This window comes from Stegodyphus dumicola, chromosome 11 (genome assembly GCF_044657685.1).
Source record: "Stegodyphus dumicola isolate Sdum_Otavi_A_Nest chromosome 11, ASM4465768v1".
NCBI lineage: Eukaryota > Metazoa > Arthropoda > Arachnida > Araneae > Eresidae > Stegodyphus > Stegodyphus dumicola.
In genome coordinates, this window is record NC_140778.1 from 84,642,113 (window position 1) to 84,669,720 (window position 27,608).

The following is a 27,608-nucleotide window of genomic DNA, read 5'->3' on the forward strand; positions in this document are numbered from 1 at the left end:
TATATGATGCGCAAAGGGGTGTGTTTTTTTCATTTATATACACATACAGTTTCGAGAGCATTTGGGATAATGTTCCTTTGAGCTAAAAATATTTAAAAACAGCCTACCTCTAGAATTTTCTATAGGCAATCTCGCTCGCTGGATATAATTTTTTTTTAAATTTATTTTATTATTTTTTTTACCCCGTGCTCCCTTTGAAATCGCTGAATTCGTTAAAGTTTTACAAAATATAAAATGCGAAGCAAAACAAATTCGAAATTCAAAATTCGGACTTCCAGGTGTCCATATTCAGGTGGAGGTCTACGTTATTCAAAATTTGATGCCTCTAGGTACCGTTGTTTTTCACAGTGCGATAAACATGCATATATTCATGCCAATTCTTCATTATTTAATTCTTTAAAGATAATGCAGGGTGATATTATTTGGTTTCAACAATTTGAAAAGTGATTCGGGCTTTTATAGTGATTTGACGAAAAATCCCGCTTGGAGACTAATAGCCCTTCTGGGCTAACGCTGTTTTAGAGTCAAAATAGAAAGACGAATGCCAGCACTTTAACGCTGCATCGGAATCTAAACGTATGCTGCTATGGTGCTTTTAAAATTTTTGTAATTTTACTTTTGAATCGTATATGGCGTAAGTGCGAAGCAAATTTTAATAATAAAGCTAGCAGAAGTGAGTGTAACAGCAGAACTGGTAGACTATGAGCTCAGCGAGAGCCAAAAAACCTTAACAAATCCTTTTGGGCTATCGTTAATATCTGAACTCTTTCAGATTTTTTTTTAACAACTTTTAACATTTCTGTCCTATTGTGTATTGCTATCTGTTGTGCACACTTCCGCGCCCAACAGTTCCAATTTCCAATTCTGATAATAATTTTCAGGCATAATTTCTGCACCTGTAATACATTGAGGGCGTTGTTTGTAGTATTTATTGATCATGGAATTATCTTTTCTGTAGATTGTGATTGAAGCAGCACTATCAGGAACTTATGGCAGCGTTAGCATCGACGACATATCGTTAACACCGGAATGTCATCTTGCATTAGGTAAGAAAAATATCTCATTTTATAATTCTTGCTAAATTTTGCAAAAATCAGTTTTTGAACACTTGAGCCAAAATGTAGAGACTTACTTATTACTTTCGTTTAAGCACCTCGCACAATAAAAACCGCGACTTAGGATATACAAGGTGTGATACAAAAAAAAATAATAAAATAAAAAAATAAATAAATAAATAAACGACACTGGTCCAATAAATCATGGTTAAAATTACAGAATAACCATCTAATTACAGAATCAGTTCTCCGTGACATTATCACCTTCAAAGCAGCTCCTTTCAGCATTCAACACTTCTGCATTCGGTGCTGCCATTGCTGGTAACAGTTCTGGAACGAGGTTTCTGGAAGGCCCTTCAGGAGATTCTTCGTTTTTGCCTGAACCTCTTCAGCTGAGGTAAAATGGGTTCCCTTTAAGCAAGATTTAACTTTCGGAAATAAACGTCGCATGGAGCCAAATCAGGTGAATAAGGAGGATGCCCCATCACAGTAATGTTTTTGCTGGTTAGAAACTGCTCGACAGATAGCGCCATGTGAGTGGGCGCATTGTCCTGGTGCAACAGCCATCCATCACTTCCCAACTATGGCCTTTTTTTCTTGATTTGTTCACGAAGTCTTTTCAGTACTTCAATGTAGTAGTGTTGATTAACAGTCTGACCACTGAGAACCCACACAATCATGATAAATGTGCTTGGGCGCCCGGCAAGTTCATCATATTCCCCACTGTCCCGTTCCCCTGAAAACCGCTTATGCCATTCAAACACACGTGCACGAGACAAAGTTTCAGCTCCATAATCCTCGGTTAACATTTGAAATATTACCTCCGTTGTTGATCTCTTAAGAAACTTAATGTTGATTCGCTGTTCGGGTTTTACATTAGACATTTTCCAGGCAGAATGCAGTTGCACGTGTTCACTCAATGACGCAGTACTCCCAACTGGCGTGATCGGTTAAGTCAAAACTGGCCTCATGGATAGAGGAGGTGTGGGGCATGTTGCCACAGTTGTTGCTATTTCCCCTCTTTTCAAGCTACACAGTTAGTCTCATTTTTTTGTGTCACACCTCGTGCATATTTTGTTCTAACATAGGTATTTTGACACGAAATCGGACTTTTTCTGAAATGACAAGCGGTTTTCCTCCATATTTTGATTTTAAGACTAAAAGTAAAAGTATTCTTAAATATTAAATTTTATAAAATTTGGGGAGAAATTTAATGAGCAATTTAAAATAGGCGTATTTTTTTTAATTTTGTGCCAAGAGTAATTCACTTAGCCAAATTCTTAATTTATGGCAACCTATTTTCCTTTCCCTTTCGTTGTGCTCGAACAGAAAAATGGTGCATTGTTCATTTTTTCAAATAATTTTAACGAAGTGTAAACCACATTTGGCGTTATTATTGCTTATAATAAATATAACCAATTTCAAATCGCACTATACATAAATTCACCTATATCTTCTAAAATTTTGAATAAAAAATCTAATTTTTTGCAGGTATTCCTAAAATGCATTTTTTATTTTAAGCTGATGGCAAAATCGTTATAGGTTATAATTTAAACGTTTTTCGAAAAATTTACAAATATTACTAAATTTAATATACAAATTTTAAAAATAAATCAGAAAATATTTGCAAATTTTATTGGATTGAACCTAAATTTCGAACTGTATGGAAGGAGGTGTAAGAAGGAACTGTAAGAAGAAAAGAATCAAGTAAGTTCAATAAGAAAAAAGAGAGATTAATAAATATATACCAAATTGAATTAAAAGAATTGAAATGTAGCTAAGAAAGAGCTTGTTATTATTTAAAGTTTCCCTTAGAAAGTCCTCCACGAAGGCATCCCTCCCTTTAGGCAGATAGCCCTCGAGGCTTTGCCGTAATTAAATAACCTAACCTAACCTAACCTTTTTCTGTGGGCCCAGCAGCGGCCGAGCGGTAAAGTCGCTGAACACTGGTAGTTCGGTCCGAGGTTTGATTTTCGCGAACGGGCTGGCTGCATGGGTGTTTTCGTGATTTTTCCCATGTGTAACGTGTATACGAGCCAGTTTCTCTTAGAAAGTCCTCCACGAAGGCATCCCTCCCCTTAGGCAGATAGCCCTCGAGGCTTTGCCGTAATTGAATAACCTAACCTAATCTAGCCTTTTTCTGTGTAAAAACAAGGCGTTGTCTAAGAATTCCCAACTATCTTGTCATGTTTTACTCTTTTTTCAGACCGTGATATACCTGGAAAACCAACTACTCCTCCTCCCATAGATGACTGTGCCCCTGAAAAGTTTTCTTGCAAGAACAAAAAGTGTTATACTCATCTCCAAAGGTGCAATTTTATAGATGATTGTGGCGACGGAACTGACGAAGAAGACTGTGGTAAGTTCGCATTAATTTTAATTTTACTTTTCCAATTATTAAAAGTATTATACACTCATTAGCGTTCGAAGTGGCTTGAGGTCTTGTCCATGCGTAATCTCAGGGTTTTGGTTCTTCATGTTCTAAAAGGAAAGACATTCAAAGCCTGTTATAATGATCCATATGATGAATTTTATATGAATATTTATATTCTAATATAATAATGACCAATTATAGAAGAGCTTTAATTTTAAGTAAGATTAACAATAAATTTTAAGAAATGTTCCTACTAAATCCAACTTTATAAAAGAGAGGAATTAAATAATGACCTTTAATAATTGACTACTATAGATATAACCTACCTTTAAAAAGCTGTAGGTGATATTTATTTTCTGCTCATGTTTAGTTTTTAATGCTTAAGTTTTCTTCTTGTGGAGCCAAACAATGGCCTAACGGTAAAATCGCTGAACACTGCTAATTCGGTCTGCATTTCAAAGTATTTAGTTTTCGTTTTTATGAATATTAAAAAGCTATTTTTATTCAAATATCGATATTTATCAACAAGTTCTGTATTTTTTTTTCTTTGTTTCTTTAGTTTATAAAACATGTTAAAAATTATCTAAATAAATCTATATATGTATTTTTCGAGTTTCTGAAAGGAGGGGCTAATGATCTTCTAGCAATGGTGATAGTAATGATACTGTTATTCATTGCTGTTCAATGCTGCACTAGTATATTGTGTAAAATTTGAATCATTTCATCAATTTAATTTTCAGATTTCAATCAATTCATGTTATTGATTATTCTTCCATAAACATAAGTACATAAATAATGGTAATGTTAAACTAAAATAATAATAAATATTGCACAAATATAATTAATAATGAGATAATAATGATACTATTATTCGTTTCTATTCAATATTGTAGTAGTATACAGTCAAAAGTCGTTAATTCGGACACCCATAATCCGGACCTCAAAGCTACAAACTTTCTGCGCATGTGGCGCGTTGATGCATGCGCATTGGCGTTTACGCATGCGCGTAAGACCTTAATGGCTGCGCATATGCGTGTGCGCATACGCATAATACGTTTACGCATGCGCGTTTAATGTATAACGGACGGTATAAGCTAAAATTATCTAATTATCTATTTCAGTTAATGTTGCAGATTGCGTTGTTCCTTAATCTTCGAATTGGATCCGGCTTATTATTTTTTGTAGACTCTTAGAGCAATTTTATAAAAAGTAAGCTTGAACTTTCGATTATGTCAAAAAGAGTTTACGATTCTGGAGCTGCCAAAGGATCTTACACAAAGCGAAAGCATGTTTCGGTGTCTATCAAACAAAAAGTGGAATTGCTGCAAAAAATGGATAAAGGCATGAAGAAAGCGACAGAGGGGTTAGTGAAAACGAAAAAATTTCGATTGACAAGTTAGTCGGTATTCTCGGCACAGCAATTAACGGGACTTGAACAGCGGAACTTTGTAACTGAACAAGAAATTATGTCTGTTTATATAGAATTAAAGAGAAAGTATTAGCACATAAAACGAAGCAACTTAAACAACTTAAATTGAAAGAAATGTTTAATAAAGTAAACAAATAAATGTTAAGCTTTTTTTTTTGTTGTAAATTTTGATACCCTTTAAATCATAATTGTTCTTTATTTCATAAATTAGGGTTTCATATTTTTAATTTTATAATTTATGCATGCCATCTTACCAGATTTAAACTGATGATCTATAATCCGGAAAAATCGAAAACCCGGAATCGTCGAAGTCCCGACGAGTCCGGATTAACGACTTTTGACTGTATTGTGTTACATTTGAATCATTCCATCAATTTAATTTGCAGATTTCAATCAATTCATGTTATTGGTTATTCTTACATAAACTTAGAACATAAGTAATGGTAATGATATTAAAATAACAATAAATATAATAAATAAGGGGAATAGTAATGGTACTATTATTCATTTCTAATCAATAATATATTAACACATTGTGTTAAATTTGAATCATTTCATCAATTTAATTTGTAGACTTGAATCAATTGATGTTATTGATAATACATAAAAATGGGGTTTCTGTACATAAATAATGGGGTTTCTTTCTTCGATATTACGTTTTAATGTATCTTTCTAGGTACTTCTTGTGATTTCGAGAATGGAACATGCGGATGGTTTAATGCCTTTGGATACAAAGGAAAGTGGACAATTAGACAAGGAAAGACTAGCTATAACATAAAAACAGATCACACATTAGGAACCAAGGAAGGTATGTAAAGCATCTTCACAATTGTTTCTTTGATAATAACAAAAAGTGACAAAGAACAATTCTACAAAATTGCATGCTTCTAAAAGTAATTTTAAATTAATAAGTTTTTTTTTTTTTTTTTGAATTATGCTTTGGACATGTTTTTGGAACATCGTACTTCAGTATTTAAGATAGTTATTAGCATCGTAGTTTATCAACACTGAATGTTTCATCTTAATTTTGACAGAAGGGATTTATTTGGCTGAAATTGCGTTATTAATATTTTTAAAATGTCGTTATTTCAGGTCATTACTTGACCCCCGTGAGTTTCGTGAATGAAGTTGCCCAATTACATTCCAAGCCTTATGTGATATCTGGAGCCAATTGCAAGATGTCCTTTTGGTACTACATAGATGGTTACAACCCCGGTGAACTTTCCGTTATGATATTGCATAATAAGAAAAACAACAAGGTAAGCATTGAACACTGGAATGAAAAGCATTCCATGAAGCTCCTTTCTCTAAGACTACATATCTGATGAACGTGATATAGTTTGTAATTTATGCATTATTCATTATAACTGTGAGAACAGAATGTTTTTCTGAACTGCATTTTTCATTGTTATTTGTTCCACATATTTCATGTAATGAAAAATTATTAGTCCAAAACGGCATTAACCCAGAAGGGCTATTATTCTCGAAACGCCAATTTGCGTCGAATCACTATAAACGATGTTACACTTTTCAAACTGTAACCGCCAAATATTATCACCCTGTATTTTATTTAAAGAAATTTAATAATGAAGAATCTGCATGAAGGGACGAATGTGGCTCGCATTGGGAAAAGTAATGGTACCTAGAGGCATCAAATTTTGAATAGCATAGTCTTCCACCCGAACATGGGCACCTGGAAGCTCGAATTTTGAATTTCGAATTCGTTTTATTATCTATTTCATATTCAGTAAAACTAGTCACCCAGGCAGTATAGTGGTTAGAGAAGCTTACTGCGGTACCAAAGGGCCAAGGTTTGAATCCCGGAGAATGCATGGTTGTAACTGTCCGTAACTTCATAAGAGGCAAGGGTGACCGCCTATTAAGTGCCTCCATTGCCACCACTTCTGGCCACTTAAAGTGCTCTGTTACGCCAAGCGTTATTTTGCGTTGATTTTTTTTTTCCATTTTTTCTATCGTTTTATTTTTTTAAACTATTTTTAATTATAACCAATACAAAAAAAGTTTTTCAGACAGTTTTGACATGTACCTCCTTGCATAAATATTGCTTTAACTTTGTTACTGTTTCATTCGATGAAAGTTTTCAAGTTTTCTTTTTGAAAATGGCAACCTTTCTCTCTTCTTTGGAGGTCAATTTAGGCAGATGAACACGTTTTATTTTCTTTTTTCAACCTATAAATCAATTCAAATCACCTGGATTATATTATAAATCGACTCTTATTTATTATGTTCCCGATTTAAGAATATGATTCGTTTCAAGTAATAGCAAACGTAAAAAAAAAAAAAAAAAAAAAAAAAAAAAATTTGCTTTATGTTTCGGGCGGACCAAAATTCTGTTAATGCAAAAAGGATTAAATTTTCAGGATTTTCGAAAATAAAAGAAGCTTGTTTCACGTGCTAAGAATTTTCACATTTCACGCTTGCTAAGAATAAAAGAGACTTCATAGACTAATGTACAAAACTTAAGGAACTTTTCTGATTTTGGCCGTAATTCCACAAAGAATCAACTAGGAGGCATTAAATTCATAGTACAGAGGAACAATGTAGTACTTAAGGAATGAGGAAAGTATAGTAGCAAAAAAGCAAAAATTTATAGTACGTATATAGTACGGAGGTAATATAAAAAGGTTTTATTGTCAGAATGTCATTGGTACGAAAAACTCTTTGTGCAAGAGGAAGAACAGCAAATCAAAAAACCATGGAAAGACATATGATCTCCTCTACCTGCAATGGTGGCGTTACACCATCTGTCGATTCTCAACACCAGATTATCTTCCAGTTTTGGGAATTAGAGTTCCCATTCCTCAAAAAGCGTCTGTTTCATTCTTCTGGTATTCTCCACGGTGTAAGATTGTGCGGCCAGACTTCTTCCTAAAGTATCCCACATATGGTCAAGGTATCGTGGAGCACACGGCCAATCCATTCTGTGGATATCCTCACCTTTCAGGACCTCTTGATTAGCATGAGCGCTATGTGGTCATGTATGTAGTTTCATGCATAAACACAATGTCTGGACCAATGGTACCCCGTAAACGATGCACGTGGTGGAACAATCTCTGGTAAATCATCACAGCAACAATCTCTGGTAAATGAACCTGTGTCGGAAATGGGGAACTCTGTCCCTCCGTTCATCATAATGCCTCCTGATACAAGCACACTAGTGTCCGTTCATCAAAATGCCTGCCTTCCGATACAAGCACGTCAGTACCATCCCAACGGTCTCTTTCCCTGATGTTAGTGAGAAGACGTGACCTTATTCATGAGATGCCCAGTCTTTATGGTCTCTTCACCACTGCAAACGGTGCTGCCGATGTGCTGCTGTCCTAGTGGGCAGCGTTCAGGAGGCGGACAAGTAAGCCATTTTAATGAAAACTTGTGGCCATAGTACTGCCTGTCTACCAGAAGAATAGTTTTCGCCTCAGCGTCTGGCGGGTGGTGGTCGCTATAACAACAGGGCTAGTATATTTCAAATAGGGACGAACCAAGGGTTGCTTTATTGTTATTTTGAGTTTGGCGACTGTGGCTGAGGGGAAAATAGTTTATCATTCATCTTCAAGACACCCTTACGGAAAATGGGTCAAGGCTCGTTTCTACAGCAAAAGACAGCTGCAGACTAATTGGCGAGAGCTTCTCTTATGATAGACAGACTGAAAACCGGGACTGTGTATTCCGGTTGCCGTACGCAACTGCTGAGCAATTTGGCCTACTGCCTGGTTTCGATCTCTTTTCCCATGACTGCATACATATAGGTCATCAGTCACCGTTGTTGTCCTTGGCCGACTACCACCAACCTTTGTTATAGCTGTACTTGTCGTCTGAAAGGCTTCCCAAGCTCGTCATCACATTTTCATCAATTCCAAACACTTGGCCCACAGATGTCAAACTACGCCCCTTTTCAGACTTGTCAATCCTTCTACCATGTGTAAAGGCGTATTGATATTTTCTTGTGGCCATACTGCATGTAGAGACGCAATTTCATTTGGAGAAAAATGCGTGGAAATGCGCCTTCCTTTCTTGTTTTTAAGTTGCCTTGCACTGCGCGCGGTGTTCGTTTTTGACGTATTTTGACGTACAGTTTGGCATCATGATGCTGAATCTACATATGCATCACCTTTCTATTGAGTTGGCCTTTCATTGTTCACAGAAAAAAAAAAAAAAAAAGAAAAAAAAACCTTTTCAACAGTTTCATGGTTGTCTGTTGAAAAATGGATTTGCTTCTTACGTTTTGCATACTAGCGTATTTGATGTACATCTCCTGTATTACTAGGAAAAATTTGAAAACGAAGATTGTCTGCATAAACATCATCTTTCTGATAAAGTTGTTGTAATGATTTTTAAATTTACAAAATACTTAAAATATTTAATAAAATTTAGACTCAGAGATAAATAATTATTATGTTAAAAGTTCAGTGGTCTGGAATAGTACTGAACGGCAATTTATGCAAAAGCAATTACGAGTTGAACATGCGCCTGTATTTTTATTCACCATGATATGTATCATAATGTTATAGCGACAACTTTAGAATTTGACTTAAAATCCCTAAAATGTAAAGTTTCATTTTCTAAGACATGTTTCGTCATTTTTTGCATTCTGTTCTTTCAGAACGAGGTACTATGGAAAGAATCTAAGCCCCAAGGAAAAGATTGGAAGGAACAGGTCGTCGACATCAAAACACAGGAACACTTCAGCATAGTTTTCGAATCAACACAGGGATCCAGTTACTCTAAAGCCTTGGCTATTGATGATATAAAATTCATAACGTGCGCCTCAAGTACGTGACACTTATCTTTCTCAAATTTTGATATGGAACTAAACTAATGTAAGGTTTATCCCAAGTTTTCAACAGTTAACTTTAGTTAAAGCTACTTTCCTCTCCCTCCTAATTTATAATTTCCTACAAGAATGTGCTTTTAAAATTGCGTTTAATGCAAATGAGTAAGAGCCGTATTTAAGACGAAGTTCCACTGACTTCTTTAGAGAGCCTGAGTTTCTGACTAGAGTGCGTTCGCCTTTTGGCTACACTCTCTCTCGGCCGTATGTCAGGCCTTTGATAGCTTCACCGGCTTTTTTGATATTTAAGGGCCAACTACTTGGAAATATTGATATCTTCGGCTATATCTTTTTAGTTAAGCATTAATTAAGTTTTACTTCTTATTACTTTGAGTTCAAGTCCAATTAGAGGCTTTGCTGTACGCTCTGAGAAGGAGCCATCTGTTAGGTTCTTTATTTTGAGAAATAGAGTAATTAACCCTTCTTGAGTTTTCGTCTGTGCTCATGAAATAAAGCGATTATTCGCTTAAGTGTTCACCAAGTTCCTACACACTTAGCTATTAGATAAAAGGTTGCAACCCCACAACATTTTCCCTTAAATATTGAGGTACGGTGAATCACCTGCTAACTACATCAATATAAATGCTTTTATATCTCTATCTGCCATTATCCAAAATGATTTCTGGATAGAAACGCAACTTAAATTTTTAGCCCAAAGGGGTGTCAGCCCAGAAGAGCTATTAGTCTTGAAACGGCATTTTGCGTCGAATCGCTATAAACGGCTCTACCGCTTTTCAAATTGCTGCCACCAAATTTTATCGGCCTGTATTATATATAAAGCAATTAAATAATAAGTAACCTGCATGAATGTATGCATGTTTCTCGTTCTGTGAAAAAAACAGCAGTATCTAGAGTCGTCAAATTTTGAATAACGTAGTCCGTCACCCGAACATGGGCATCCGTAAGCCCGAGTTATGAATTTTGAATTTGTTTTATTATCTATTTCACATTTTATAAAAAATTCAACGAATTTTTGATTAACAAGCTCAACGATTTCCAAGCAAACAGTGCCAACAGTGTACGGCAAAAAATATTTCTATCTCTAGAGCACGTGACTGTCTGTCGGAAATACTAAAGATGTCCTGTTTTTAAATATTTCATGTTTTTTCTCTCTTTTATATATATATATATTACCAGTATGGATGCACACTTTTAAAATAATTCTACTTTAATTAAACTTAGGAGATAATATAATCAATTAATCAATACTGTTTAGGAAATAAATTATATATATATATATATATATATCGCGTAAGCGCCATGAATGCGATTATTGATAAATAAAGTAAACACACAAATCGTTAATAATAAAAAGACAAAAACAAAATTGTAAAGCCATCATAGTAAGAAAGTCTGAACATTGATATTGATGAACAGAGAAAAGACTCAACAAAACAGAAAAATGTATGCCAACAATTAACGCTGCATGGGAATTCTAAACGTTTACTTCTACGGCGCTTTTAAAATTTTTGTAATTTCGCTGTTGATTACTGTATGGCGTAAGGGCGAAGAAAATGGCGCTTAATAATAAAGCTAAAAAGGCCAGAAAAAAATAGTTAGTAGGAGTGAGTGTAATAGTAGAGTGGTAAACTACGAACTCAACAAGATCGTAAAAAACCTCAACAAATCCAACAAATCCTTTTGGGCGACCGTTAAAATCTGACACCTTTCAGTTTTTGTTTTTAATTATATTATTATTGTTTTATGCTGACAAGCTAATTCTGTCATTCAAATCATAAAATATGTCACGGAACTTAAATTGTATTTGATGCCTGTAACAGAATGACAGATTCACTTACGAAATACATTTTCCAGCTCATCCTCCTGTTGAATGCTCGAGTGACGAATGGATGTGTGAAGACAAATTAAAATGCATCAAAGTTTGGGCTCACTGCGACGGAAAGTACGACTGTGATGACAAGTCTGACGAATATAAGTGTGGTGAGTCTTCTAATTCTTTATATTTAGCTCAGATAAAATGAGCTTAAAAGCAAATGATTGCTTTAATTACACAGATTCTATCTGTGTATTAATACTGAGATTATTGTTGTTATGTATTATTATTAAGTATTGTCAGATTTTCCTCGTATCTGTTCCAGAACCTCAACATGGCGACTGTAATTTTGATTCTGAAAACTGGAAGGACGAATGTGAATGGGTGTCGAAAGAGTTAGAATTTGAGTGGTCCAGGGCGAAGGAAGGCCGAAGTCCGGAAACTGGGCCCGAGAGAAACCAGAATCCCAGACAGGAAGGTAAAACGGGGCTCCGCAATCATAAATATCTCTGTTCTTATGCTTAAATGAAATATGTAATGCTAATTAGTGAAGATATAAAACTTAGCTAATTATATAATAAATATTTATAAGGAAAGTCAGGACAAGCTTGTAAGGTATTACTCCAGCCTTCTTAGCATGCCTTCATGGTAAAATGGCCAGCACACTCCGCGCGTATCGAGAGGTCCGTGGTTCGAGTCCCGGCTCATTTTTTATCACTTCTGGTTCCAAAAATACATAATGTCTCTACAGTGGCGCCCGAACTAAAAAAGATGGTAAATGATGATTCTTCACTACCAGGATTTGGTGATTGGGTCCCCTAATCCCCACTCGCCCTTTACAAAGGAGAGTATGTAAGGTATTACTCCAGCTTTCTTAGCATGCCTTCGTGGTGTAATGGCCAGCACACTCGACGCGTATCAATGGGTCCGTGGTTCGAGTCCCGGCGAGGGCATTGCTCATTTTTCCTCTCTCCTGCTATCAAAAAATACCTAATGTCTCTACAAGCTTTTTAACTATACATTAATACTATATAATTTTTATGTAATTGCTAAGTTATGTGAATACAGCAAGAATAATGAACTGTTAACTATTAATATAGTATTTTTATTAATAAATATAGTAATATTTTTACCGATGGCTCTTTTTGATGTTGTCCTTTAAACGTATCATATATGAATTCTTATCAGCACAAACTTCACTAAGAAGAAATGAACTCAAGCTCTCTTATCTTTTTAGGTTATTTCTTGTACATTGATTCCTCCAAAGCATCGGAAGGCGATCGAGCTGGTGTCATGACACCAGTATTCAAAGCTAGTGAAGGCAAATGCTACCTCCGCTTCTGGTACTTTATGAAAGGGTCTCAGACACTTGGAAAATTAGAGGTAACGTTATTCTGTTATTTATTTATCGATTAATTCTGTCGAAAAACCCTGTATTAGTGTTGCACTGAATTCAGTTCATGTGCCTGAATTCAAATAATGAATTATTTTAGAAGAATCCCTCAATACTATTAAAATATGTGCGCGTCAAATGGATGTTTGCTTGTTTGTAACATCATCTCCTCGAGAACGGCGCGGAGGCTTCGAAAGAGATACCCCCCCCCCCGTATTTCAAAAATTCGTGGGCAGCCATTTCGACCATTCTTTTCTTCGTACGACTTTCATCAGCCGAGATATATTAAAAACTACGAAAACGCTAATTTTCGCATTCATTTTTCCAAGTGGCAACAATCTTGCGCACTGGAGATAAAAATCTGCTTTATTTGAAAAGTGTTGCCACCCCTCACTTTCAAATCGTTTTACAAAATATAAAATAAAAATAGCATTGCCAAACTTTAAACATATAATTATTAGTGTATAAGGTCATAGTCTGATGTTGAATGCATGTGACGTCACTGTATGTTGAAAATTATTTTATTATAAATAGTTGCTGTTGGCAACTTTTTGTTTTAGGTTAGGATAATTGATGCGATATGTTATTTCCACGTTAATTCTTTTATTGGTATTGAAAAAAAGTTGTTGTATTAGATTAAATATAAATACTGACATCATGTGTATTAACCTGAATTGCCAAAAGTTTTTGTTTCCTGGTTTGGCAACAAAAAATTGGTTATTGCTTGGAGAGACTGAAAGGATTTTATTCATATTGAAAGGTTTTTATGCATTTTTTTTTCAGGCGGACATGTAATTTATAAATTTTATCTTAGCTGCACAGCTCGCTAGTAAAAAATAATATTTAATACTAAAAACTAATACATTTCCACGTGTGAAACATTCGTGATAATGGAAACATTTTAGCCGAGATTATATCTTAAATCAAGCTGAGAGTATTATGGATAAGATTATAAAGTAAAAGGTATTTCTCCCGCTTTATTCGCATGCCTTAGTGGTGTAGTGGTCAGCACGCACGGGGCGTCTTCTAAAGGTCCGTGGTTCGAGTCCCGTGGAGGGCATTTCTAATTTTTTCATCTCTCTTGCTTTCAAAAAATATCTAATGTGTCTACAGTGGCGCCCGAACTAAAGAAGATAGTGGATGATGATTCTCCAGCACCAGGATTTGGCGACTGGATTCCCTTATCCGCAGGGACAGGGACAGGGGAAAGTGGACGGAGCACCAGAACTTCGTCAGTGACTTTTACAGGTGTTGCTCCGCCGCACTACTGCACCCCGCTGAGCATTCGGTTGGCCCGCATCGGATGCTAGCCTACCAAGACATTTACATAGTAATTTTACATTAATATTAGACTTACGTATTGAATATACAATTACAAAGACATAGTATACAATTATTACAAAGAAATTAACCTATTAACAAAAGTTGGAATACGGAAGATTGATATAACGTAATTATCCCTTATCCCCCAATCGCCTTTTAAAGAAGGAGGGGTATATAAGGTATTTCTCCCCCTTCTTAGCATGTCTTCGTGGTGTAATGGTCAGCACACGCGGCGCGTATTCGAGAGGTCCGTGGTTCGAGTCCCGGCGAGGGCATTGGATATTTTTCACGTCTCCTGCTTCGAAATAGCTGAAATGTTTCTACAAAAAGTAATGACAATTTTAATGCAGATAACTTGAGTATAAAAACATGCTGTAACAACGCTGTGAAGTTGTAGCATGAAAAGCTAAAAATAATAACAATAAATTTGAGTAAATCGCCTAATTAATATTTTTTATCATCAATATTCTTAAATGGAGTTTTTTGGTGTAACTATGTTTGCGAACTTTAGGAAATATATAATGATAAAATCTGCCGCAATTGTCTCTAGAGAGTGAAAACAATTATTACACTTTTAAATTTAAATATTAAACTAATAATTTTAATTTGATAATAAGATTTCTCAATTTACACTGGTGTGCAAAAATTAAGGACGAAGTCGAAAAATTAGCATATCAGCTGAACGAAGAGGCAGAGCGGACAGAAAGACCAATCAGGAGATTAAGTAAGGTGATGTACGGTAGCACATGCGCAGATATGCAGGTGGACGTAATGGGGGAGTGTCTCAGTAGTATAAAGCATGTTGTCGGTGTAAGATCAGTATTTCTGGCAAAGAGATTGCACGCCGTATAGCAGTTAAAATCACACCGAGTTGCTGCCTCAGCGAGAAATGGCGAATAATCAATCTGTTAGACGACATCTGGATGCTTTTGCCCGAGGTCGAATCATATGGAAGTTGAAGGAAGGCCGCTGTGTGACAAGTGTGGCTGCAGAGTTCGGAATTGCTCACAGCATCGTTTCACGACTTTAGAGACAATTTCAAACTACAGGAACAGCTATCCGGGGGTTTAGTAGTGGTCGTCCACGAGGAACCACACCCGCAGGTGCCTTACAGGCCACAAGAAACAGGCGGCAGACAGCGGTAGCCGAACAGCTCTTAGAGAGTGAGGATATTGAACGTATGGATTGGCCGGCACGATCTCCGGATCTCAATCCCACCGAGCATGTATGGGATTTTCTAGGCAGACGCTTGGCAGCTCGTACCTTACCACCAGTAACAATTCCGGAGCTTCGATTGGCGCTGCAAGACGAATGGGCAGCAATGCCTCAACAACTCATTGACACCCTCATTCTCAGCATGGGCAGATGCTGTGAAACCTGCCTAGCAGTCAGGGGAGATCATATCCGCTATTAAAGACCGGATGTTTCTTGCTGGACACCCATCACAGGGATGTTTCGGCCTCCAGTCGCATTGCGCTCCATGCTACTTTTTCAATAAAGCTTCTTTTTATCCCTCTGTTTTCTCTTTTAGTAAGTGTCGCTTACATTACTCATGTCCTTACGTATTGGGGATCTTACGGTATTAAATGTGGTAATTTGGAAAGCTTTTGTACAAAGTTATATTGAAAAAACCGTCTCGTCCTTAATTTTTGCACACCAGTGTACTTATTGGCTATTAAACAACGGCAGCTCTCTTGCTACAGATAAAGGAAGACAATTTGACACCTTTTGCCCAATTCTACCACCGTTTTCAGTTAAATTACCTCCATGTAAAACTTAATTTTAACTGGAGAGAAACTGGCTAATTAATAAAACTTTCGTATCTGAATATTCCGACCGCAAGAAATTATAAGCATAGTATTATCTCAAGTAAAGGGTTTCCATTTAGAAAAAAGAAAATTGCATGAAATTTTAAAAAATCATTTCTAACTCTGCTATAAAATCGAAAACTTAATTTTCGTTGAACATTTAAAATAAGTATTCAGACTTTAAATTAAATTAGTAATCATCGTTAGAATAGCTTAGTTTTAGCCCAAACGGACGGTAGATCCAAAGGGCTACTAGTCTCAAAACGGCATTTTGCGTCGTTTCACTTTCTGCGTTCGTTCACTTTTCAAACTGTTGCCACAAAATATTATCGTCATGTATTTTATTTAAAGAAACTAAATTATGAAGAATCTGCATGAATGTTTCTCTCACTGTGAAAAACAAACCCTACCTAGATCCATCAAATTCTGAATAATACAGTCCTCCAACCGAACATGGGCATTTAGAAGACAGAATTTCGAATTTGTTATATTATCTATTTCAAATTTTGTAAAACTTTAACGAATTTCCGATTAACAAATTCAACAATTTCAAAGCAAGCAATGGCAGCACTGTACGAGGGAAAAAATTATTTCCAGCCCGCGAGATTGTGTATTGGAAATTCTAAAGATTTGCTGTTTTTAAATATTTTTTGGTATTGCAGTTGAACTGAATTTTATCTGGTTTAAGTGCGAAGAACATGATATGTAATAAATACACGTAACATAAAAAACGTTAAAAGAAAAGCGCCCCTTTGGGGGTAATATAAAATCTGGAAGCTTTCAGACTTTTTTTATTAATATTTTTATTGCTGTTATATTTTTGCAAGTTTCCTGTCTAGTAACTTTAGAGTAGATAATGAGAGGAATTTTGTACTTCACAGGTTCTCAGCGAAGGAGAGAATGGACAAATATTTCCACTATGGGTCAAGTCTGGTCCTCAAGGTGACAAATGGATGTACGCTTACGCTGCAGTCGGCAATCCTCAAACGTACAGAGTTGGTTTCATCGCTCATAGAGGTGGTGACAACAGGACTGACATCGCCATCGATGAAGTTAAATTCACATACCGATGTGCTGAAGGAGGTGAGTGGTCGACACTTATTGCAGATCATTTACTCTGTCGTCCAACAAAATCCCTGGAGTCCTCAAACACTTTAATGCACTGAATGAATCTAAATAAATGATCAGTTTAGCGAAAGCTGTTTAGATATAAAACATGATGCATAGTAAAGAGCTGCTTATTCTGAAGTGATTACATAGCACTGACCGACTGAAAACCGACCTCTGAACTCTGAATTACAAAGGCTGCAGTAGCATAGTGTGTAGCCTTCGAAATATCGAAATATATTGGGGGTATACCTATTATACTCACTTCTACGTTCATCAGAGTATTGTCTATAAAAGGCTTCACTTGTATTATTTTTGTCGAATGACTGAAAACATCAAGAGAATGGACTGATGCATCATACCAAGGAGGAATTTCAAAACGATTTGCCATTTGAACATTGATCCGGTTTATCCTCAAGCAAGGAAGGAATCTTCAACGGAAAAGAAACCACACTTAGGGGTCGCGCTTGGAATAGTAGATTACATGTATGAATTATCGAGCATTGAAACTCGAGCAGGATGGTTATGTTGTGTTGTTATATTAAATTTGTAGAAAAGAGATACTTTCTCATGCCTCAATTGAAGCGACGGTTCAAGACATTCTAGATAAAGACTGTGCACTGGAGATGTTTTGAAAGCTCCATAACAAATCCGCAGAGCTTAATGATGAACGGGATCCAATTTCAACAACAGAGCCGACAGTGCAGATCCATAAGTAATTGACCCATTATCAATTTTAGATCGGAGAAGAGTTGCATGAATGTGTTCCTGGGAAATGCTTTATCTATTCCCAGGATATATTGGATAAGAATTAAAGTATTTAATTTTTTCATATACGATTTCCTCGAGTTTGAAATATCAGACGGAAAATTTAGCTTCTTGTCGAACATTACACCTAAGTACTTTGTCTCCTGTGTAATGGGAACTAGTATATTTCCCAGATAGAGCTCAGGATCTGAATGCAGGTTTCTTCTGAGGTAAAAGTTAATACAGACGGTCTTCTTGCTTTAAAACTTGAATCCATTACATTCTCACCACTTAGTAATTTTACTTGGATATATTTATAGCTATAAAACGGATGGCTGCACTTTAACAGCTAATTTGTAAGCCATCGGCATATAATGTTGTGTTGATAGTACGAGGAAGTTCTTTAAGAATACAATTAACTGTTAGATTGAAAAAGTGTCATACTCAGCTCACAGCCTTGAGGCAATCCTCTACTTGAAGATTTGACAGTGATTCTGTATTGCTATAGCTTAAAGACATGTTGTCAATGGTATGATCGATGAGGAGTGATCTTGAGCAGCAAGGAGAGTTACACTTCCTCGCACTTGGTCCCCACTGACATTATCTATCTTGGCTGTTGAATAAATACCTCCGAATATTTACAGATATATCTGGTTTCAGAATGTTTCCTACACCACAAAGCAGACAATGTGGTGAGCTTCAATGAGATCTTTAATAGTGGCAATGTTTTGATGAAAGCCGTGACAGCTCTACGAAATGAGGGTGGCCATCATGAATGTTTGCTTCGGCGATGCTATTTCTTAGAATGTCGGGATAACAGATGTTTTAGAATGTCTAATCCTTCTTTTTTTCATACTTTCTGAATCAGCACGGTCTGAATACATACTTGCAACTGGACCATTGCTGGACTTCTATCTTTAGTTACGTTTTTTGATGCTTTCTTAACATTATTTGCCTGAATTCTGTAAAATTTGTTTGGTTCCTTTTTGATGAGATTTCGGAGCGTCTTAGGATTATTGAGATTTGGTTACTTCTTCCGGGGTGGCTTTTACTGTTTGTAGTTTTATTATAGTGTTTGGAAAAGTAGAATACATAGCTTGGACACCAACTGCATAAACAGATTTCCCACTTTTGGCATAATATGTATTTTCACGGTGGTTGCATATTATTCAATATTCCTTCCTCTCCGTAAGAAATATCTTTGTTACTTTAATTTTTGGACTTTCTTTTAATTTTGCCATTTTGGATAATGCCTAGGGTATGCTGCGTGGTCACTCTTACAATTTACATATAAAGAGACAGCGGATAAATTTTTCAGTTTCACGCACTATGCACTGAGCACTTGTAATGCTGCCATGATATTTTAGACTGGTCGAAACGCTGGCTTTAACGACGCAAGGGGTTAGGGATATAAGGCCTGACGGGACAGCGAAGATACCCGTTTTAAAATTACATGTTTGGTATTAATTAGCAAGCCATCCCTGCGCACCTTAATTCTTCTAGCAGAGCACACTTTTGGGACAAAAATTTCACAAGAAAATTCTTCATCAGGAACTGAAAGGAGCTCTAATTCAGATATAACATCCCGAGAAAAATATAAGGTCTTCTGTGCTGAAAGTTTCAGGATGATTCTTCAAGTTTCGTCATTTTGAGAAATGAGGTGGTCTGAACAGCAGAATGTATTTCAATGAGAAGATCCCCAGAACGAAGTTTTTTTATGTCTTTAGGTTCACCTGCATAGGCCTTGATAAACTTATGGGTAAATAATGAAGCTCGGGAATAACCAGCAACTGCAAGATATCTAGGGATACTAGCATTTTCATTGTCTGAATAGTGTTTAAATTAGTCATAATGCAAAGAAGAGAAAGAATCCAACATTGGCTGCACCGCCCACCACACAGCCCAAGAAGGCGATGCAACCCGTGCATCAGTGACTGCAATGTCTAAAGCTTTCAAAGCACTCTTTAACCTGCCCTCCACCTTTTTAGCGAGGTAGCCAAGAGATGCACCGATTGCTCAATCCGAAGACAAAGGGTAGTTTTACCAGCTGATTGATACGTAAGGGACCAGTATGTACCTCGTTTAAGGAGGCTCTTCAACTGTTTGTTTAAATGAGAATTTAGCTACAATCTTGAAAAAGAAAGCATAGCTGAGCGGGCTAGACCCATGGTTCTTTTGTACTACGGAGATCAAGCTTTCGATCCCAGACGAACAAGAAAAAAATAATAATTGGGACTCGTATATATTTTTATGTGCTTTTTTATTTAATCTAGAATTTTTTGAATTTACTGAACTTTTGAACTTTAGAGCAATTGATTTCCTATTGGTCAACTCGGATCATATGACAACGCTCAGAAAATGCCATTGCTTATCTCAAGAAAATGCCATTGCTTATCCTTGACTCTACAAATTATGTTATTCCGATGTTTTTTAACCTCTGGAATTTACGATTTCTATGAATGTTCAAAAAGTGATATATAGAAGTAAAAATTCACGACTGATTGCTTCTTATAAGGCTGATGATCCGATCCTTCTTTAAACTGAAACAGAGGCTAAAGCAGCGTGTTACAAACAGAACCTCACCTCTCAACTAGCAGCTCCTCTTTTCCAGCCTCACGAGTCTTCTTGCACAGCAAACGCGGGGCAGTTTTCTCTCAATAAGAAGCTAAAAACAAAAATATGCAACGGCATCTCACTTTGGCCCTTAACTTCCGAAAAGAAAGCCACAAGCCACGAGGTCTTGATATCCAGTTCATCAAGAGGATGGGTCCCTTGGAGGGCTAGGTTGCCTCGGGATTGTCTCCCAAAGCCTCTGAGGGGGCCAGCAACAGCAATACAGATATATTGTTGCCAGCGATCTCAAACAGCATGGAATATCTCGTTACTGACGAGATTCTTTAGCAGTTTTTCTTTTTCCTTTTAGTATTCTGTTTCAACCCTACTCCTTTGAAGTTTTCTTTTTACTTGTGTTAGGATTATAGCTGAATACAGAAATAATGGAAAGAAAATGTAACACTAGAACTCTTTTGTTATATTGAAATTGTGGAATGTTATCTCTAAAATGTTACTTTCATAATATTTACAACGCTCTACCTGTCGTTTTCAGGTGAAGCAATTGTGCCAACCGGACCAACATCTTTGTGCGGCAAGGATGAGTTTATGTGCAAGTCTCGAACCCAGTGCATACCTAAAGAATGGAGATGCGATTGTGCCTACGACTGTGACGATGGAAGCGATGAAGAAAACTGCCGTACGTAGAATTCTCTGTCTCATAGATTTCTTTGCTAAATTTTTAATTTTTTAATGCATTTATTTGTATTCGTCTTATAATGATATTCATTTTTTTTCCTTTGTAGCGGTTCAGTGCTTCACTACAAGACGTAAGTTTATTTATTGTCTGTTTGCTGCCATAATTTTAAATAATAAACATTTTAATATTCTTATCAGCACTTTTAGTAAAATGCCCTGAGTCTTTTGAAAACATCTTATATGAAATCATTTATGCTGGATCATAAATAAATGTCTTTGATATTATTACATCGTTACACATAAATTACATTTAATTCCGCATTAATAACCTACGCTCGTTCTTACAAACTATCTTATCTCAGGAATCTTACGAAGGAGACGATATCGTTTAATTCTTTACGAATACATTCCGCTTTTGCTAAAAAGGAATTAACGCTAAACGTCTATTATAAGTCCGGATACAGCAATTAAATGTTAAAGCCGTCCTATCTTGAAACTTTCAATCAAAAATATCAAAATGCCAAGAATCTATTTCTTATTAACGTTTTCTTAAATTAAGTTACTCTATCTCTCAGTTCACACGCACACAAACAAACAAACAGAACGCATTTTTAGACAATTTTTTCCCTGAGATATGCAGTGAAATATGATTTTTTCTAAGATATGCAGCAGAGGCATTTCTTCTAAGATTCAATCTGAGATCCTTAAGATCCTTCAAAGATATGCAGTGAAGGTTTCGAAAAATACGTGTGAAAGGTGTAATATTTAATGCCACCTACGGCCGAGCATTGAACACTGGTAGTTCGACCTGGGTTAGATTTTACGCGAACGGGAGAGCTACATGGGCTTTTCCGTGGTTTTCTCCATGTGTCACATGGATACGAGTCAGTTCTCTTAAAACGTCCTCCACGAAGGCATTTATTCACTTATCCATCGCGTACTTCGCTTTCAAACGAAACCAAACCAAGTCTAGAATTTAATAACGTGTTATTAAAGCAGCTGTTGTATAATAAAATCATTATACTGCATTGCATGTTCTGTCCTTTAAAAATCAATTAAAGTTTCTTCATATTTTTATTCGTTATGCGTTTCTTCTTCAGCTCCAAAACCTCCCAGCAGTATCACGCCATATATCGAGCCCACAGGAACACCTATACCACAGAAGCATTGTCCTGAGGGCCAAAAACTTTGCGGTGATGGCAAGACGTGCATTCCTGGTCTTCTACTATGCGACGGAGTTCCTGATTGTCCAGATGGTTCAGATGAAAAATATGGATGCGGTAAGTCTGTCTTGACTATCTGGCGTACGATAAATTTAACTTGTTTCAAGATGTCTTTGGATGGTGTTAATGGTTGTTTGAAAAGTCTTGAGAGACAATGAGAGAGTTTGAGATTTTGGATCTATATTTCAGCATTCTTTCAAGCTATCCTATATTATAAATGGGAACACTTTTATGAGATTTTTCAAGGCCATCACAATTTGGTCATTTTGGGCAAGTAACTTCATTTGACACCGATTTGTGAAACTTGAACACAATTAGATATCTGCAATTTGCCGCTAAAATGCTTCATGCTGTTACTTTTTATTTCCTTGTACGAAGCAAAGGAAGTACTCAAATCGTGAAAAATTTCGGGAATCATATTTCAACGAAAATATCCATTTTGACCGCTCTCGAATCCGTTTGAAAGATGTTTTTCCATGACATCTTTATCGCATCACAGGTTTTTATGCCTTTAGCTAATCTGCATGAAATAGTTGTAGAATTATCAACAATTTAAAAGTGGCGCGTTAAGCTTAAACCGCTATTTATTTACATTTGAAACTTAGTAAAATAGTGAACTAGGTCAGTTTTTGCACCTCCAGTGTCCTTTTGCCGAGTGTGACCAAAATTAAACTTTCAGTTTTGTGCAACGAAAAATCTGCCTTCTAACCGCTGGCCGAATTGCTTTTTTTTTTTTTTTTTTTTTTTTTGCGTAGAAACTTTAATTTTAATTGTAAAAAAATTTATTTTTTTAACTGTTTTAACTGTAGTCTATCTTTGCCTTCAGCCTTTAAAGAAATTATGTTTTAGTTCTGGTTTCATCAACAGATGGCGCCAGTAGCTTATCTCATGCCCAGGCTTTCTTATCTTATCTAATCGTTATATCTTATCTCGTTCATTTGCGTTTTTGCAGCTGAGGATGATGTTTCGGTAAAACCATCGAAACTAGTCCTGTGAAAATTTGAAAAATATTATGCTGATTTTTGTTGTTTGATTTCTAAATTAATGTTTTAACTGTATTTGATGTTTTAGGCATTTCTGTATTTTACAATTCGTACTGAAGATGCTTTGATTTTTTTATGTATTTTTGCTTTGCCGCGAAGACAGAACTGAATTAATTGAATGGGAAATATATCTCTAATGAAATACGAGGAAATAACTTTAAATGAAATCCGGCAAAAAATGTCTATAATTTAATAAGCCATACAGGGAAGTCATATGTGGTGTCCACATGAGAGCTTTTTTGACTTTATTTGTTTATATTGGACGTTTAAACATCTTAACTACTATAACATGTTATATTGAATTTCACTTTTTGTACCATAATTTACATTTTTTTACTTTTCAGGAAATGCACGGCTGTGTTCAGGAAAGTTCTATTTCTGTATGGATCGTGCCTATCCCCCCTGCGTGGCAAGAGAGAAGCTCTGCGATGGAGTAAAAGACTGTTCTGATGGATCGGATGAAAGTATTTGTGACAGTATGTAGAATTCTAAAAAGCCTTTAGTTTACCAGACTGTATCGAATCTCTTTGCAATTTGCTTATTACTAGATTCAACGAATAATGTAAATCGATTCCGTCACATTGTAGTAAATTCTCTTTTCACCAGCCTAAATGGGACCGGGGTTAAGTCGGTTAAACGAAATTCCGGTTAAAGCGAAGAATGAAAAAAATTATTTAATTGATGGAAATGCACTTCTTTATAGTTAAAATAAGCGTTCATTAAATGTGTCAATTTATTACAAACGTTTTACATACCATTAGTAGAAATGTTTAAAAAATTCAGTTATTTTTTGCTGGAAATTCGGACACTCGCCGGAAATTTTCGCCATTTTTTAAGCATTAAATCAATGAAAGAAGCCGATGTCTGTTGTTCCATATAGCATAAAGCCATTTTCAATGCTTTTGCTCCACCTGTATGTAATATGTCGGAGGTCGCATTGTCATCGATATCAGAGTATTTGTCATCGTTAAAGTCATGTTCATATCATGTCAGCGACAACTCCAAAAATGTCGGCGATGTTTGATGTCAACGACATCACCATCGTCGACAAAGATGTCGTCGTCATCTTGTTGAAGATCCTGCCATTGGTCAACCCCCGCTCCACGTCTTCAGCATCAACATCTTCGCATCCATTAACCATTAAAACATTTGAACTAAGATTTTTTTTATTTCGTATTCAAAATACATAGATCAGGTTTTTTTTTTTTTTTTTTTCCCAGTCCAAAAGGGTTTTGTCCCTGAAGGCCTATTTTTTTTCGTTTTGCGATTTTGCGTTGGTTTACTATAAATGTCCGTTTCACGTTTCAAACTGTTGCCACCAAATGTTAGAATCCTGCATTATATTTGAAGAAATCAAATAATGAAAAATCTGCATAAATCTATATATATTTTTCGCATTGTGATACAACAGTACATAGAGCCATCGAATTTTGAATGACGTAAACCTACTGCGAATATGCGCATGTAGAAGCCCTAATTTGAAATTTGGAATTTGTTTTATAATCGATTTTATATTTTGTAAATCTTTAACGAATTTTTTATGAACAAACTCGAGGAAAAACACTTTTATCCAGCGCACGAGACTGCTTATCGGAAATTCTAAAGATATGCTCAATTTAAAATTATTTTGGACGTAATTTAAAATCTGAAACCTTTCAGATTTTTATTTATTTTATTTTATTATTAGTCCAAAGGGACTTGAGTCCCGAAGGACTATTACTTTCGTTTTGGCATTTTGCGTCGGACGGATAAATGTCGGTTCACTTTTCAAACTGTTACCATAAAATGTTAGAGTCCTGCATTATATTTGAAGAAATTAAATAATGAAAATCTGCGTAAATGTATGTATATTTCTCACATTGTCATAAAATAACGGTACATAGAGTCATCGAATTTTGAATAACGTAATCCTCCAACGAATATGAGCATGTGGAAGACCAAATTTGAAATTTGAAATTTGTTTTATGATCGATTTCCTATTTTTTAAAACTTTGACGAATTTTTGATTAACAAACTCAAGGATTTCAAAGCGAGCAATGGCAACGTTGTGCAGAAAAAACATTTTTATCTCCAGCGCGTGAGTCTCTGTATCGGAAATTCTAAAGATATGCTCGTTTTAAAACTATTTTGCGATATTGCTGTTGCACTGGATCTTATGGTTTAAGTGCGAGGAACATGATATTTAATAAAGAAAGGTAACACACAAAATGTTAAAAAACGCCCCTTTGGACGTAATTTAAAATCTGAAACATTTCAGATTTTTTTTTTTTTTTTTTTTTTTTTTTTTTACTTGAATTAATAACACTCGTTAAAGCGGAGAACCGGTTAAACGGAGGCCGGTTGTGAAGAAGTCTTTTCTACTTTAAACTGGTGATTGCTGTTGAACACATATTACTTTAGTTGTTGTCCAAATCCTAAATTTTGTCGAATTTGAATTCAAATTCCAAATGGCTCTCCAGTCAGTCCTTCGTATAAAAATAATTACGAGAAGAAAAACTATTATTTAATATTAGAAAATTTAAGTAGACTGAAAATTGAATATCCATTTAATAGAAACAGTTTTAAGAATATTCCAGCAATTTTGCAACTTTTTATTATATACTAGCTATAAGGAATGGACCTTTATAGCCGATATTTTTCAGGTTTTGACACTATTATTAATCGTGGAAAAAATGTATGCAGTTTCTGCATTTTTTTACGATAAGCACTGACATAAGTTTGTTCGAAATTTTGCAACTTTGATAGAAAGTGGTTACTCTGACAATAAAAAAAAAAAAAAAAATACCTTGGTCCATTAATTCTTTACCACAAAATATCTTGATCCATTAATTTCTTGCCAGAAAATATCTTAGTCCATTAATTCTTTGCCAGAAAATATCTTAGTCCATTAACTTTTGTTCAAATAATTAATTCTCTGTGAAACAAAGCAGAACTTCGTGAAGACATTTTGTTACAAAAAATAAGTTTTCTATTTATTATTTTTTATTCTGCCACAGTTTCAATACGAACTTTTAAAATTCTGTACATAAATAATTTCCTCTGTTTCCTACATATTCGAATCGGAGTATATAAACACAAGAATTCATTCACTAACCTTTTTACCACACTTTTAATTTTAAAAAAGGCTTTATCTTTATATGGACATGCATATATAAACCTTGATTGTCTAGATCGATATTCAAATATGCGAAGAACAGTTTTTCACAAGTAGAAAAGGAGAAACTACGTAATGCTGTGCAAAAGCTTTGAAGTGTGCTATTTCTATTTAATTAATAACTATAATGCAACTTGAAAATTTTGCATTAAGTTTTTTTTACCGAATGGGATATTTGTCTCGAAATGGCATTTTGCGTTGAATCACTAAGAGCGGCGTATCACTTTTCAGATTGTTCCAATCAAATATTATCGCCCTGTATTGTGTTTAAGAAATTAAATAGTGAAGAATCTGCATGAATGTATGTATGTTTCTCTCAGTGTGAAAAACCGACGGTACCTAGAGCCATGAAATCTTAAATAAGTAGTCCTCCACCCGAACATGGGTAGCTGGAAGCCCGAATTTTGAGTTTCGAATTTGTTTTATTATCAGTTTCATATTTTGTAAAATTTTTAATAAAAAAACAAATTTTTTTACTAAAAAATTTTACCGATTTCAAAGCGAGCAATGGGGAAACTGTACGGAATAAAACGTTTTTATCTCCAGCGCGCGACACTGTCTACGGGAAATTCTAAACATATGCTGTTTTTAAATATTTTGTGATTTTGTTGTTGAATCGAATTTTATGTGGCGTAAACGCCACGAATGTGATATATAATAAGTAAATAAACATGCAAAACATTAATAGTAAACAGAGGGGGAAAAAATTTTAAATTCCTCCTAGTGAGAAAAGCGAACATTGATGTGATGAACTGGGGGGGGGGAATGTTATACCAACATTTAACTCTGCATCGGGGATTCTAAACGTATACTGGTATGGTGCTTTTAAAATCTTTGTAATTTTTTCATGGAATTGTATATGGTGTAAGTGCGAAGAAAATAATGCTTAATAATAAAACCAAAAAAAGAAAGGAAATCTGAAATGTTTTAGATTTTGAATTACGTCCAAAGTGGCGTTTTTTTCTACATTTTGTGTGTTACATTTATTTAATTAAATACCATGTTCCTTCGCACTTAAACCATAAAATTCAGTTCAAGAGCAATATGGCGAAATAATTTTAAATTGAGCATATCTTTAGA

At 35.4% G+C, this 27,608-nt stretch overlaps 1 protein-coding gene across 1 annotated transcript in view; it reads left to right on the forward strand.

Annotated features, from left to right (window-relative positions):
- The window catches only part of LOC118199377 (MAM and LDL-receptor class A domain-containing protein 1-like), a 344,431-nt gene that overhangs the window by 297,421 nt on the left and 19,402 nt on the right, over positions 1 to 27,608 (forward strand). Inside the window, exons 72-84 of the mRNA XM_085826943.1 lie at positions 959 to 1,046; positions 3,262 to 3,414; positions 5,535 to 5,666; positions 5,951 to 6,117; positions 9,480 to 9,648; positions 11,523 to 11,648; positions 11,807 to 11,959; positions 12,719 to 12,864; positions 16,887 to 17,088; positions 20,966 to 21,109; positions 21,216 to 21,239; positions 22,209 to 22,388; positions 23,719 to 23,850. Coding sequence (XP_085683069.1) covers positions 959 to 1,046; positions 3,262 to 3,414; positions 5,535 to 5,666; positions 5,951 to 6,117; positions 9,480 to 9,648; positions 11,523 to 11,648; positions 11,807 to 11,959; positions 12,719 to 12,864; positions 16,887 to 17,088; positions 20,966 to 21,109; positions 21,216 to 21,239; positions 22,209 to 22,388; positions 23,719 to 23,850 — 1,816 coding nt within the window. The remainder of the gene's footprint in view (positions 1 to 958; positions 1,047 to 3,261; positions 3,415 to 5,534; positions 5,667 to 5,950; positions 6,118 to 9,479; positions 9,649 to 11,522; positions 11,649 to 11,806; positions 11,960 to 12,718; positions 12,865 to 16,886; positions 17,089 to 20,965; positions 21,110 to 21,215; positions 21,240 to 22,208; positions 22,389 to 23,718; positions 23,851 to 27,608) is intronic.